General features: G+C 37.8%; 1 protein-coding gene across 3 annotated transcripts in view; it reads left to right on the plus strand.

Annotated features, from left to right (window-relative positions):
• Nucleotides 1-13,172, plus strand: part of LOC145780833 (apoptosis-resistant E3 ubiquitin protein ligase 1-like) — a 33,839-nt gene that overhangs the window by 12,348 nt on the left and 8,319 nt on the right. For all 3 annotated transcript variants that reach the window (XM_082592478.1, XM_082592476.1, XM_082592479.1), the window contains exons 4-11: nucleotides 3,635-3,767; nucleotides 4,041-4,160; nucleotides 4,697-4,881; nucleotides 6,843-7,011; nucleotides 7,423-7,544; nucleotides 8,016-8,162; nucleotides 11,641-11,718; nucleotides 12,745-12,886. In XM_082592478.1, the coding sequence (XP_082448604.1) occupies nucleotides 3,635-3,767; nucleotides 4,041-4,160; nucleotides 4,697-4,881; nucleotides 6,843-7,011; nucleotides 7,423-7,544; nucleotides 8,016-8,162; nucleotides 11,641-11,718; nucleotides 12,745-12,886 (1,096 nt within the window). The remainder of the gene's footprint in view (nucleotides 1-3,634; nucleotides 3,768-4,040; nucleotides 4,161-4,696; nucleotides 4,882-6,842; nucleotides 7,012-7,422; nucleotides 7,545-8,015; nucleotides 8,163-11,640; nucleotides 11,719-12,744; nucleotides 12,887-13,172) is intronic.

Genomic DNA, 13,172 nt, shown 5'->3' on the forward strand with positions numbered 1-13,172 from the left:
ATTTCACTGCTCTGGGACGACTTTGGTGGTATTACGTCATTGTAAGTCGGCGTTCTTAGCGACGGATGAAACATACGTTTCCTAGATGTGATTGCTGGATCACAGTTTAGTCGGAGTTGGTACAAGCGGTTGCTTTTTTCAAAGATCTGTTGTTTTTTACAGTTTAATAAAACTGTACTGGATTTGTTCCTACAAAACCTAAAATATACTTGAAGTGAAAAATGAAGAAATTGTACGAATCATCATTCATATTTAATTCATCATCACTATTTATAATAAATAAAAGTACTCTCTCTCTCTCATAATGTGCCCTCAGTACGTACATAGCAGAGTCTATACATGTAAAAGCCTAGTTTACTTGTACAAGGGTACATTTTTGTAAACGTTGATTGTTTAGAAGTGTTGAAATCATCATCAGCAACTGGTTGCATCTTTGCTGTTATAGATGGTAGCCTATGGCAGATTCCTTCAAAATGTAAAGTTTGCTCAAGCCCATTTTTACTTGAGTAGTATTAACAAAATCGTCTTCAGTGAAGTGAAGAGAACAGATATGACTAGTTTTGTATGGCCCATCCTACTTTCGAACACTTGAAGAAAACTTCTACCATTTTCTTCTCAGCACCTTGTTTTGTGGGAAAGCGTAAAAAGAAACCACAGGGTCTTTGTCACTGACATTGTCACATATTTATTTATTATTTATTTGCGTCAGACAAAGCTGTCCACATCGAAAACAAAACAACGAAATACTGTAATACACAAACTGAAAATGCACAAAGATCACAGAGAGCCACCTTGGATGCCGTCGGTTTAAAAGCTCACTAAATAGGCTATCTACTGTCACAAATTTACATATAATGAGCGTTGGAAGAATTGAAAGCATTCAGAACGATAAAAATAATCAGATGACATCATGTCTGATATAAAGCGATTTGAGGAGTGTATGCAATCGGTTAATAAGTTACAAAAACATTTTTCCTAAATAAAGCATCAAACGTAGTTACATTATTCATTACTTGATATTCACGGGCACTGACCTAACGAGGCAAATTGTGCAATACAGTATTCTGAAAGAATCATTGTAAGCAACACGTAATCGTTTTATACTAGAAGATCTAAACTTGTTCCACAACTGGGGTAAGTAAAACGACATACAATAAGAACGAAATAAACTGTTTTTTACAGCGGGTGAGCATTTAGAAAAATTGAGATTTTGCATTATTTGCAGCACAGTACTGAGAGCGTACTTGCCTTGAAATATAATTTTCATATGAGAACTATCAATAAATACACCCAGATATTTTACAGAGTCTGTGAACACAATTTCAGATTTACCTAGATGTAGCAGAGGAGCACGTAAAAGATAAAAGTTTTTTGGGGAGAATAACATACCAAATGACTTTTTAGAATTGTAAGTAATTTCATGTTCAACAGCATACTTGTGGCAAACATCTAACAAATTTTGTAAGCCACACAAACTAGGCGAGATGCAGCAAATGTCATCAGAAAACATAATATGATTTAGACAAAAGTTGCTAACATAACAACCAACTTTAGTTTTATTGAGATAAGAAAGCTGATCAATACATATACGGCAAAAAGATATGGGCTTAACACCCCACCTTGTCAGACTCCGCTGGACACAGTAAATGATTGGCACAGGTGACCTTCCCACCTCACTTGCATGGTTTTTTTACTATAAAGGCACAAAGGTCACCAGTATTCCAATAAGCGAACAAAATAGATAGGCAGTAGGCACGTTACGTGTGATAAGCGTTTTAAACAATAAATGATGATTGACTTTGTCGAAGGCTTTTGAAGCATCCAAAAAGACAGAATATACAGGAGTGTCATGACTGATATAAGAGGACACTGGTTGTTTTATTAAAAAACACTCATTTCAGTACTATGACCAGACTTAAACCCAAATTGATTGTCACTGGTATTTCAGAAAGGCAATAGATGATTCACATAAAACGTTCAAACAGTTTTGAGATTACTGTGGCTAGAGCAATAAGTCTATAGTTACCTGAATCTTGAATGTCGCCATTCAAATTCTTTACAATCGGGACTAAGACAGTGTTCAAGCAAGAATTTAATACAGTGCCATGACTAAGACACATATTAAAAAGTACACTAATATAAAAACAAATAATCAGCATAAACAATATGTTCAGCTGAAATTTTGTCAGCACCAGCAGCGCGGTTTATGGCAGTTTGACAAGCAAGGAACCAATTGTGTCCATGTTGCAACAAAAGTTGTAATATTTATATATCCCTAGAAGAAATACATGAGTTAACAAATTCTTTTTCAGTGTTGGTTTTGCTAGAATTTAGCAAGGAGCTGTAATGATGTTTTCACATCTCAGCAATTGCTTCAGGACCTTGTGCTCCACCAACATTTACAGGAAGAGAACTCTTTTTGCAAGTAGACTTTTTTACTTTCTGCCAAAATGACTTATGTGAGCTGTCCAAGTTGAGTGCTGAGGCAAGCACATTTGCTCTATGTTGTTCAGAGGCATGATTACAACGGCGAAAGGCTTTTTTAAACTCCTTTCGTTTGCTCTGCATCAACTCATATAGGTAACCATTTCACTGTTTCCCATTTTTCAGCTACATGATGTAACTTTCTCTGGCAGTAGCATGAGCTTGCTTAACATGATTATTCCAACCAGGAACAGAAAATATGTTACATTTCTTCTTTACACCAACAAAGATTTTATCAGAAGCTGCTTTGAGAGCATCAGTTATAATATTATAGAAAGAGTCTATTGAGGCAACATGAGAAGCATCTGAACAATGAGAATTATTGCATTTAATACTTTCAGTTGGCAAGGAAATTTTGGATAGATATTTTTAAATACAACAATACACATGAACAGCAATTTTTAAGCATTGCCTCAACCATAAATTAAAGGTAGCCTACTGTTTGTGATATACTGTTGTTACACTGCCAATGGCTATAGCCAGATTAGGACAAATAAAAAAGTATCAAAATTGTAGCCCTATGAAACTGCAATTTCAATTGAATTGAGATGCTGTTTGATAAAAATAAACTCAACCAATTTGATCAAAACCTGGTAGTAATAGTAAGTTCACTTTTCTATTTCGGTAATTCTTAATTTGCACATGCTTTACACCAACAGAGCCCCACACATTCACGTTTTGCAGTAGCCGTACTATACCTAACCAAGTCACCAGTCACCACAGATTGTATCCTTCCAGCTTACGGTGACGTCACAGCGATGTTGCCGTTTTTATTTTCGCAATAGAATGAGTGTCAGATTCGCCGATGTCAACGAAAGTTTGCAAGCGTGTAACTTAGTAGCCTGTTGATATTTTTTACAATTTTCTGGTCAGGGAAGTTTGTTAGTGTCACCTTTTTGGTATCTTAGGTAAATTTCGCAAATTTATTTACCTGTCAGGGGCACTTTAAGCTTCTTTCTGTTTTTGCCAATTTTAGAAGTTCACTCTTATTCTTCTTTCTTTCTACAAAATCCTTAGCATCCTTCTGAGAATCCACATCTCAGCCGATCACCTCATCGTGGCCTTTATTAATTTTTAAGTTTTCAAGTTCAATTTATCTTCAGATTTGAGATTGTTGACAAATATCGTGACCAATTTTTGTACGTTTCAGTTCTTTTCAAACAACGGAGTGCCACATGCAGTGTCCGGAGAAAGCTGTGTCACCGTTGACATCACAATGCCTTCTCTCTCCAACGTTGTGTCTGTGATTGAATTTGTTGGTGATGATCGGCATACGGAGCCAAGTATGAAATTGCGGCTTGTTTCAATTGTGATCATATTTTTCAAAATGCTTATAAGTAAAGATGGAAATATTGCACCTTTTCCATAGTTTTAGTCTAAATAAAGTCGGTGTTGTGGGGTTTTGATATTTCAAACTTTAATTCTACATTTTAGTCACGTCACACTAACAATTACGACTTATATCTTGTTTCACCATCGTAGTGTGATATTGAAAAAACTTATTAATATTTTAAGTGTACGGATGCATAATATCGCTTTTGTTTTCGTGTGGGCAGGTCATTCAAACGAAATGAAAGTGTCTTTTACCGTCAACAAGAGTGGAGTGTATGAAATTTCTGTGAAACAAAACGGAACTCCTATTTTGAATAGTCCCTTCAAAAAAGTTTTCATCCCTGGTAAAAATTTCACATCTTGTTTGATTTCGTAAGAATAATTATTATCGAACATTTTATAACGCACTCAACTAACTTGTGTTAATGAAGCGTGCATGTTGTTCAGCTGGTTAGTTTTTGTTTGTAGACTGTACTCGGCTCGGTGTATTGGGTTGAATAAATTTCAACTCCTCAAGATGTTGATTACTTTGTGTGTAGCTTTTGAATAATTAATCACTTTCATAAATAAGACATGAGTTCTTTGCTGCTGTTGGTTAGTTTATTCAGTCTATTATTGGCATATGTATTGGAATATGTAAACATAACAGCAACAATACGCGCTATTGGATTTTTCGTCTCTTCCTTCCCTCAATATGTTTTCGCATATTGAGGAAAACCTGCTTTTTACGTCATTTTAACGTCATACAATGTAAAAAAAAGTCAACGTCTGCTGGCTGAATCTGTTCGAGCTGGCAGGACTTACGTTACTTTGATATTGCATCATCGGAAACATCATGTGCGTGTTGTCGCTTTCATTGACTTGGTTGTCCGTTTGCAAGGTCCATTGTCACCTGGCCACACATTGCTCGCACGTACAAGCCACGCCTTTCTATCCGTGGTTACCATGACAGCGGACAGGAACAACCGTTTGATGATCGATGCAAGAGACGAGTACGACAACAAATGCTGTGACAGGCTCGGGAAAAACGACTTTGAAAATCGCTTTGATCTTCAGATTACAGAAGTACTTGTAATTCTTTCAACTTTATAATCAGTGAGAAAAACATCTGTAACTGCGTATTTTCGCTTGTGTGCCTTGGCAATTTGCTTAGGTACACTTTTCATGTTTGCGATTTAAGCTGTTCATGGTGAATTTTCCACGATGATTGATTTGCTTCGTTCAAGATTTCATTACAAATATCTATTTACCAGTATTATTAAATTTGAAAATCGATTTTCTGCTGCTCGAAAATATTATTACAAGTGAGATATTTTTATGTTCATCGTTGCGACTAAAATATTGATCTTTCTAACCTGCGACTTTTATGTGCAATTTATCGAATTTCTTCATCGGAAATCTTGGTGACATGTCGAGTCTTGTTTTTTCCCTCTTATTTGTACTAGTGAGTGCTCAGCCTTGTGCTGATAGCCGGGAAGAACGTCCCTTTCTCACATTGCTTAAGTTTGCTAATTTTTCCAATGTGATGAATTGTATTTTCCTAATAGGTGTATTTGCATAAGATAAATACGATATATGCATGTATGATAAGAGGTTTAGATCTGTAAAAAAACGAGTCCTGCATCAAAACAATTACAATAAAGGGATATAGTGAGATTTTACGTGGATTTACCACCCAAACCTTGTAATGGTTAATGAAGCAAAGTAATATATAATCTTTTTAAGTCTTAAACACTATGGTATGCCGCACAACGCTACGATGTTGCAACGCAGTGACGTTCGGTGGCTTAAACCGTTGGGAAAGCAACTTGTAAATATGCTGCAGCAAGGTAGTAGGCCTAGGCACGAAGGGCGTAACCGTCGGGCGAAGCCCGAAGGCGTGTTGCCGACGGCAACACTTCCAGCGGGGGGTCTGGGGGGCCTCCCCCAGAAATTTTTGAAAAACACTTCCAATTTGGTGCGCTCTGAGAGCATTTTTAAAACAAATCAAACATAAAAATTTGTCAAATTGTGCTTCGCCTATGTCGTGATCATACATCCATTTAATGTTTAGAAGTCATGAACAATCTTAATTTTAACGTTGCAGGACCAAAATCCAGTGTTAAACATGGAATAATAGTTGTCTAAATATTTAATTCGTCATGAATGTTCATTCATTCTCAGATATTCAGTTAGGCCTACACTACAAAAACTAACACTTAGGTCTAAACATTACAACCGCAAGCAATTTGTACAAAAAGCTGGATAAGTTTGCCTCCTGAGTATAGAAGCTTAACAAACTAAATATTGCAGCCGCACCTGAACGTTCATTGGCGAAGTAACGTTATATCAACGCTGTAAAAAGGGCAAAGGCATGACTATGAAAGTTAGTAGGCTAAAGTACAGTACATGGCGAGGAGACATCAAAAAACAGCAACAATTATTTCGGCATTATGATGCTTGTGCTGTGTACCGTGACGAGCACCATTCTGACGAGTTAGTCTAGCCGCTCTAGCGAATGTATGCATTGACGTCACTGGGAAAGCAAGACTCACCTGGTCTCACCATAACACATCTGATTGGCTAAGCAGCTGGTGACGTTTTGCAAAACGAGTGATGATTGGATAAAACGAAGGCGTTTTTTGACATTTTTGAATCTGGTTAAGCAACTTTGATAGTTGCTTACCTAGAGCCTCAGTGATTGTTTCTGACAGAAGCGTTTGCGTTAATTGGCATTTATAGGCAAGACATGCGGTTTGGTGAGGATTTAGACTACTCACAAGCGTTACGAGTAATTCTAGTCACGAATACAGTAATTTTCAAGTTAAAATAAACATGATAAAAATAATAAGAAGTTAAACCTAGAATTCAGTCATTATAACCTACTTTGCATAGTTTTCGCTCAGGTAAGCACTGCTTTCCTTGCTTTCCCTCACCGATCGTCACTGTTGCAACGTTATGTTTAATAATAATTTGTGACGCCTACAAGGTTCTGCACTGAGTTGTTGAATTATTGTGACGCGCATGAGAACATTCGATGCATGCAGGCAGCCGATCCAACCGCCTATCCGGCCTTCACCTGGGAAATAAAAAGCGGCTTCAGATCCCAACTCGCACTCGACATGCTCGTGTATGAACCTGGCTGCTTTAAAGCGAGTCTCACCTATGACGGGGAGGAGATTATGAATGGAAAGTTTGACGTTCTTGTTTTGAACCGTAAGTTGCACCGTTATCTTACTATTAAGCTGTTTGTTTGCAGGTGTACTGCGTTGAACTTTTGAACATTTATTGGGCTGTGGAAGATGCCCTACGAGTAGAGAGACAGCGTATAAAAAAATTCAAATAAAATTTTCTATGTTGGTCGCTTTTACCGCATTGGAGTCATACTTTTCACCGGCTCCGGACATAAAAAAGGTCTTTCAGACTTCGCAGTTTTGTTTGTGGTGAATCCACTGAGAAAGTAAATTTGCTATTTCCTTTCGCATTATCGACACGTTATGAGGGTTTTGTGTAACAACAAAAGTCGAATAATAAATGTGCCAGAATAACTTCGCCTTGTGGGTTCACCCTAACCGACGTTTTTTTTATCTTGTTTGAAATTACCTATGTTTCTTTGTTATTTTGTAGCAACGGAGTCTGACGAAGTTCAGCGGTTCCTTGACAAGAGGAACCTCAATGAATGGTTTGAATGTCGCCTTCTAAATGATGCTGAGATAGAAGTTGCAGAAGATGATCAAGACGTTCCTTTGGTAGGCGGGCGTGTTCCACTGCTTGCAAGTGATGCTGAAACAGCATGGCAATTGACTTTGGTTTTAAATAATCGTCATTAAGTTCCTTCTTCGTATTGAGGATTAGATACAATGCGCCATTATTCTCGACCAAGACGTTTAGGCTTTCAGGTCTTTGGAAGTTCGTCTGGAATTAACAATGATACAAGTGACGAGAGTTCCAACGCGTCGCTGCTTTACTTTAATGATTTTAATCGATTTATTTGTATCATAAAGTCCACAAACATACAAAACTGCGCAGCGTCAATGGTTTTTTGTTTAATTATTATGTTCACTTGAATAATATGCCAACATAACATAAAAAATAAGTAAAAACAACTTTCAAACAAAAATTGTTTATTTTAAAATAAAAGTGGTAACCCTGTACTTGTGACAACATAATTTATTTTTCAAACTAATCAATTTGTCTTGTGACGTCATTGTGACGAACAGGAGGGATCGTTGCCGGGGCGAAGTCGTTTGAAATCAACAGGAGACATGTTTGTCTTTCCCTCCGCTCGGAAGTCAGTGCACAGAGTCAAGTCGCATTCAGGGAGCACTACCAAGCTGCGGAAAGTTTACTGCTACATAACACCCAAGGTAGGTATATGGGAGTTATTGATTTTTTCGCACAGCATGGTGGTCTAAATATGAGTTACACGCTTTTTAAATTCTAATAATATTTTAGTTTCTGTGTGCTTCACTGTGATCAGTGATCAGTTGATCACGTGTGTCAATGAGTCTTGCTGTTGGAAGTGGTTTAGTATACGTAGGGCCGTAGGCCTCCCGTGCTTTCTTACTTGCTTTCTGTTTCATTTGAAAATATTATTGTTCATATAATAAGTGGCCTACAAGCTAATAATATAAAGCAGTGGTTCCCAACCTTTTTGACCTTGCGGCACCCTATCAAAGAGATAAATAGTTTGCGGCACCCTGGCAAAACTGGGTCAATTTTATGAGATTTCTGTATTTCAAATAACTGTATGAAATAACACAGAATGAGTTGTACAGTATAACGCGCGTAAATAAATGTATTTATTCAAAAGTTAGTGTGGAACTTGGGCTTGACTTCTTGCACAAAGTCCCTTAATATCTCAAGGCACATTCGACAAAGCCACCCACATTTCTTCCTCGACTACAAGCAGTCGTTCTCGTTTTTTAGTTTTAATGTTCGTTTGTACGGAAAATCCACTAATTTGGAGACCCAATTGTAAGCGCAAAGCAATTCACAAAATATATTCATAAGTAGGCTATAAAGAACAAATCAATTATAACTTAGCCTTTTCTCGATTAGCTATGTATCGTGTTTGTATGCGCAGGTATCCCTCATGCAAAAGTTTCTATTTTATAATGGTTCTCAAACAATCGTGCAATTTTATAATCGTGCTGGGTCACACAATCCGATAATCCATCACTGCAATTTGACTATGTGCTCCGTAAAAAGCAAAATAAAATCATGAAACCTGGCAATAATGATGCGTTTCAAACGTTTTTATGGAAAAAAGCAGCAACGAGTTAAAATCTCTTTCGCGCTGTTTTCTCTGGGCGAGAAAACAAAGGCTTACCGTGGATTAGAGTTAAAATAAATAAATAAATTCTACACTTAATGGGTTAAAGTTAAAATAGAGAATGGGCCGCAGTATTGCAATATCTCGCGGCACCCTTGAGCATTGCAATTGGCACCCCAGGGTGCCGCGGCACCCTGGTTGGGAACCACTGATATAAAGTCTCACAGTTGTTGCATCTTATTGTGAGTGTCTTCTAGCCTAGTCATGTTTGTCATATTATTTAAAATTGTTTACTGGTACCGTACATTGTTTCAACAAGTATTAATGATGAATGTACGGTGTACGTTATCCGTGTTTCAAGCTCTTGTTTTAACAGTTTGAGTCAAGCTAACAATGCAGCATGCCGTTATCGGGTGTTATTTGTTGCTGCAATGTGGTGGCGGACCAGCTTTTGTGCGACTGTGCGTGGTGCAGCCACGTGAACGCACTGATTGGAACCTATGCGACAGATAGCACGTGGTAGTCACGTGATCATCACGGATTGTTGTTTAAGAGCTGTCGTTCGACCAACTGTCAGTCGAACGGTTGTAGTGTTTGGAGATTTAGATGCGGGATTGGGATTTTTGGGGCTTGGAATCATTTCTGCTGTTGTATGATTTGGTGTTCTCGTAACCAATCCCCATGGTCCGTTGTGGAATCAAGCGGCGCTGGTTCGACTCACGGGGTGTGCGCTTGAGCAACGCACGTTAAGGACTGCTCTCTATTCAGCGGCATCTAATGGATGGAATAGTTCCCCGGCATCAAGACTTCAACAATCGGAAACTTCACTCTGTCAATCTCGGTAACCGGGCCGCGAAATTTTTTTCCCACGTACTTTCTGTCTCATTTACATATTTTAGTAAAAGTTTGTATTAAAACCGTGTGAATGCAACAGTTTTTCGTTGGCACGGTTGGTTCAGTGGTTTTATCCTCTGCCTAGTGTACGTGAGAACGAGGGTTCGACGCCCGTCGAAGTCAAACTTTATTTTTCTTTAAATTAATTTTTGCGGTGCACAAGAGCTTTTCAAAAAAAGTAGAGTTAGGGAAAGCTTATATTTTATTATCATTGCAGAATTTCATTGGCAAATAGTTATTTCGCGATCTGAATCAACCAATCTCTCAAAACACTTTCGAAAAATCTTACTTTTAGAGTGACTAGAATCAATGAGACAGAAAGCTCGTGGGAAAAAAATTTCGCGACCGGGCCTGCGTCAGTGATTCAAAGCCTCTACAACAGTGGTTCATAACCTTTACTAACCTTCCGAACCCTTACGCTAATCTGCAAGCTTTCGTTGAACCCCAAATTTTTGCTGAATCACAAAAAAAAATTTACCACATTTAATAGTAATACATTACCGTATCAATGAGACTTCGGTTGTTGTTTTTCTATGACCAATAGTGAGATTCGAGGCTTTGTCTCGGAAACAGCAATTCTCATGTCATTTTCGCCTGCAAGCCGGTTTCGTTTTTTTTTTTGCTTTAACATCCACCAGAATAGAAAACGCATGCTTGCATAAATAAGTAGTTACGAATGGCATGAGAACTTCAAGGGCAAATATTGTAATAAAAAGATAGCCTAACTTTGTATTTGTTGGCACCAAAAAGTTTGAAAATTTGTTGTTTTGGTTTTTTTTTTAGCATCTTGCTTTCTTGAAGCTCGATAATGTAATCCAAATAGCCTATGGACTGTTTATATCGGCTGTTGTTGAAAAAAAAATGAAAATAGAACTAAATTTCTTTAAACTAAGGAAACTAAGGAAATTCCTTAAACTAAGGAAATTTTCTCAAAAGTGAGAGCTCTGCTGCCGTTCCATGCAAAAAGCAAACGTGAGGAAATTCATGTTTTGAGAAAATGAAGTTTATTTACCATCCTGTAAGCCGCAATCAAGTTTCGGCTGGACAATATTTTCCAAAAATATTCTCTGATATACCATTCAGTAGGCCATGTGTTAATGTTTCAGAAGACGTTCGCACCGAACCCCTGAAACAGCTTCGTCGAACCCCAGGGGTTCGATCAAACCCTGGTTAAGAACCACTGCTCTACAAGTATGTGAAACTGCCAGGATTAAGCTCTCCAAGAAGCTTTCCCAGTCCGAGGATAAAGAATGAATCAATAGTCATTTCGATGTTTAATTATGTTCTTTCGTCTTTCCTCTTCTTGCTACTCGCATCTACAGTTGTAGCTTCGACATTCTGATGGCTCATATCGTGATGTTTTAACCTTTTTTTCTGATAGTCCCATGTGTTACTTGCTCATTTGGGTTACCTTCTCTTCAGCTTTGCGTTAAAATTCCTGTGCATGTCACTGTCATGAACACTGCGCGGTTTTTACGACTTACCATGAAAGAAGAATACAATACAGTCAGGCTTTGAATTTAGTTCCGATAAACATGAATTCCTGCTTCATATCACGATTTTAGTGAGTCTCAATACTGTGCTGAAAGTAAAATGTATATGTATATTATATAATGTATTTTTACATTGCTTCAATACTTGACGCCTTAAATAAAGTTCTTAATTTCATTTGGCAGCAACTTATCATCAAAGAGTTCTTCTTCAAAGTTTTTCCGAAGAGGATGTTTACGTTTCGAGTCAGCCCGACAACGAAGGTGAGATGCTGATGGAAAGTTGTGTGTTCGTTGCTTTTGTACGCAATAGACGAGGGTATGAAAACCTCAGATGTTCACGTGCCATATTGTAAGGGGGGGGGGGGGGGGGGGGGGGGGTAATCGGCTTTTTTCTCAAACCCAACTTTATCCCTGGTTTTAGAATACAACAGGACATTTTAAGACCTCTGGCAAGTTTTTTTTTTTTAATTTTGTCCCAAAATCACATTTGCTGCTGTAGATATGCTGCAAGACCATCGTAAGCATTTTTTCTGGTCTTGGTTTCATCATAAAACACGAGAAAGTGGTCATTTCGATTTGTGCGCATGACTACGTGCAGTCGTGCATGCGCAAAAACGTGACATTAATGCAAACTGCTTTTATGAAGCTGGTTGTAGTTGAGCCGCCGGAAAATCACCAAAACCTGTTTTCAAAAACTGCTTTTCAAAACATCACTTTTAGCTTGTTTTGTTATGATAGCTGATTTAACTCATAAAACGTCTTTCGGTTCTGTTTGCCAAAATCTACTTTGCTTTGCATTTTCGATTCAAGTCCTTATTCTGAGATTCTCCGCTCAATCTATTTCCATCGATCTGTCTATTTTATGTACTGGTTTCAGTTTAATCACGTAGATTGACGGAAATTTCAAACTTTTTTCCCAGAGGACTTAGAATACACTGTTGCATCCTAAAATCAGGGCTGAAGTTGAAATTAAACTCCCCCTAATATTGTGTGACATGTTTTGTAACGTTACTGCAATCATAGTAATCACGTATTAACCGTTTTGAAAGTTTATTTCATTCTTGATTGACCGCCATTCAGTCGAGTTTTTTTTAAGCCGTACGGTAGTTTAATAGAAAAGTAAAAGTTCAATATTATTCCACTGATAAATAATGAGCTAAAAAAAAATTTAAAGTTTTGAATTTTTGTCTGTACGGTACTTTTCATTTTCAGCGTGAAATGCAACAACTATTTTGTTATGTCACACCACAAATAAACCAACTTGTTATTATTTGTGTCTGTCGTTAGGTCCTCTGTGGGGACACCAGCGAGCTGTGCGGGCTTCCCGCCTTAATGATCAACGACGGTACTCAACCGAAAGTTATTCTCGCATGCAAACGAAGAAATGTTCTCGCAGCTACTTTTGTTGGAATCCTCCATTCAAACATGGGTAAGTGTTGGAAGAAACAAAACCTTTCAAAATAATGTTGTTTCAAATTATCGTGTCCCATAACATAGTGGTGGTGCTTCGAAATAAAAGTTCCGATATGATACACAATGCAAGGTTAGTCTGCGTTTTGTAGTGGCGGAAATTCATTGTAACACTCGTTCAAGAGACACCAGAAAGTCAGCTCATGCTCGCACGCTCAACCGTTTGTTGAAGAGAAACGGCTTTGTGGTCTGAAATGTTGTATATTATTTCAGCATCAGTTAAATGTAGTGTTCTGCTTAAATTG

The sequence above is a fragment of the Aplidium turbinatum genome, chromosome 12 (genome assembly GCF_918807975.1).
Source record: "Aplidium turbinatum chromosome 12, kaAplTurb1.1, whole genome shotgun sequence".
Taxonomy (NCBI): domain Eukaryota; kingdom Metazoa; phylum Chordata; class Ascidiacea; order Aplousobranchia; family Polyclinidae; genus Aplidium; species Aplidium turbinatum.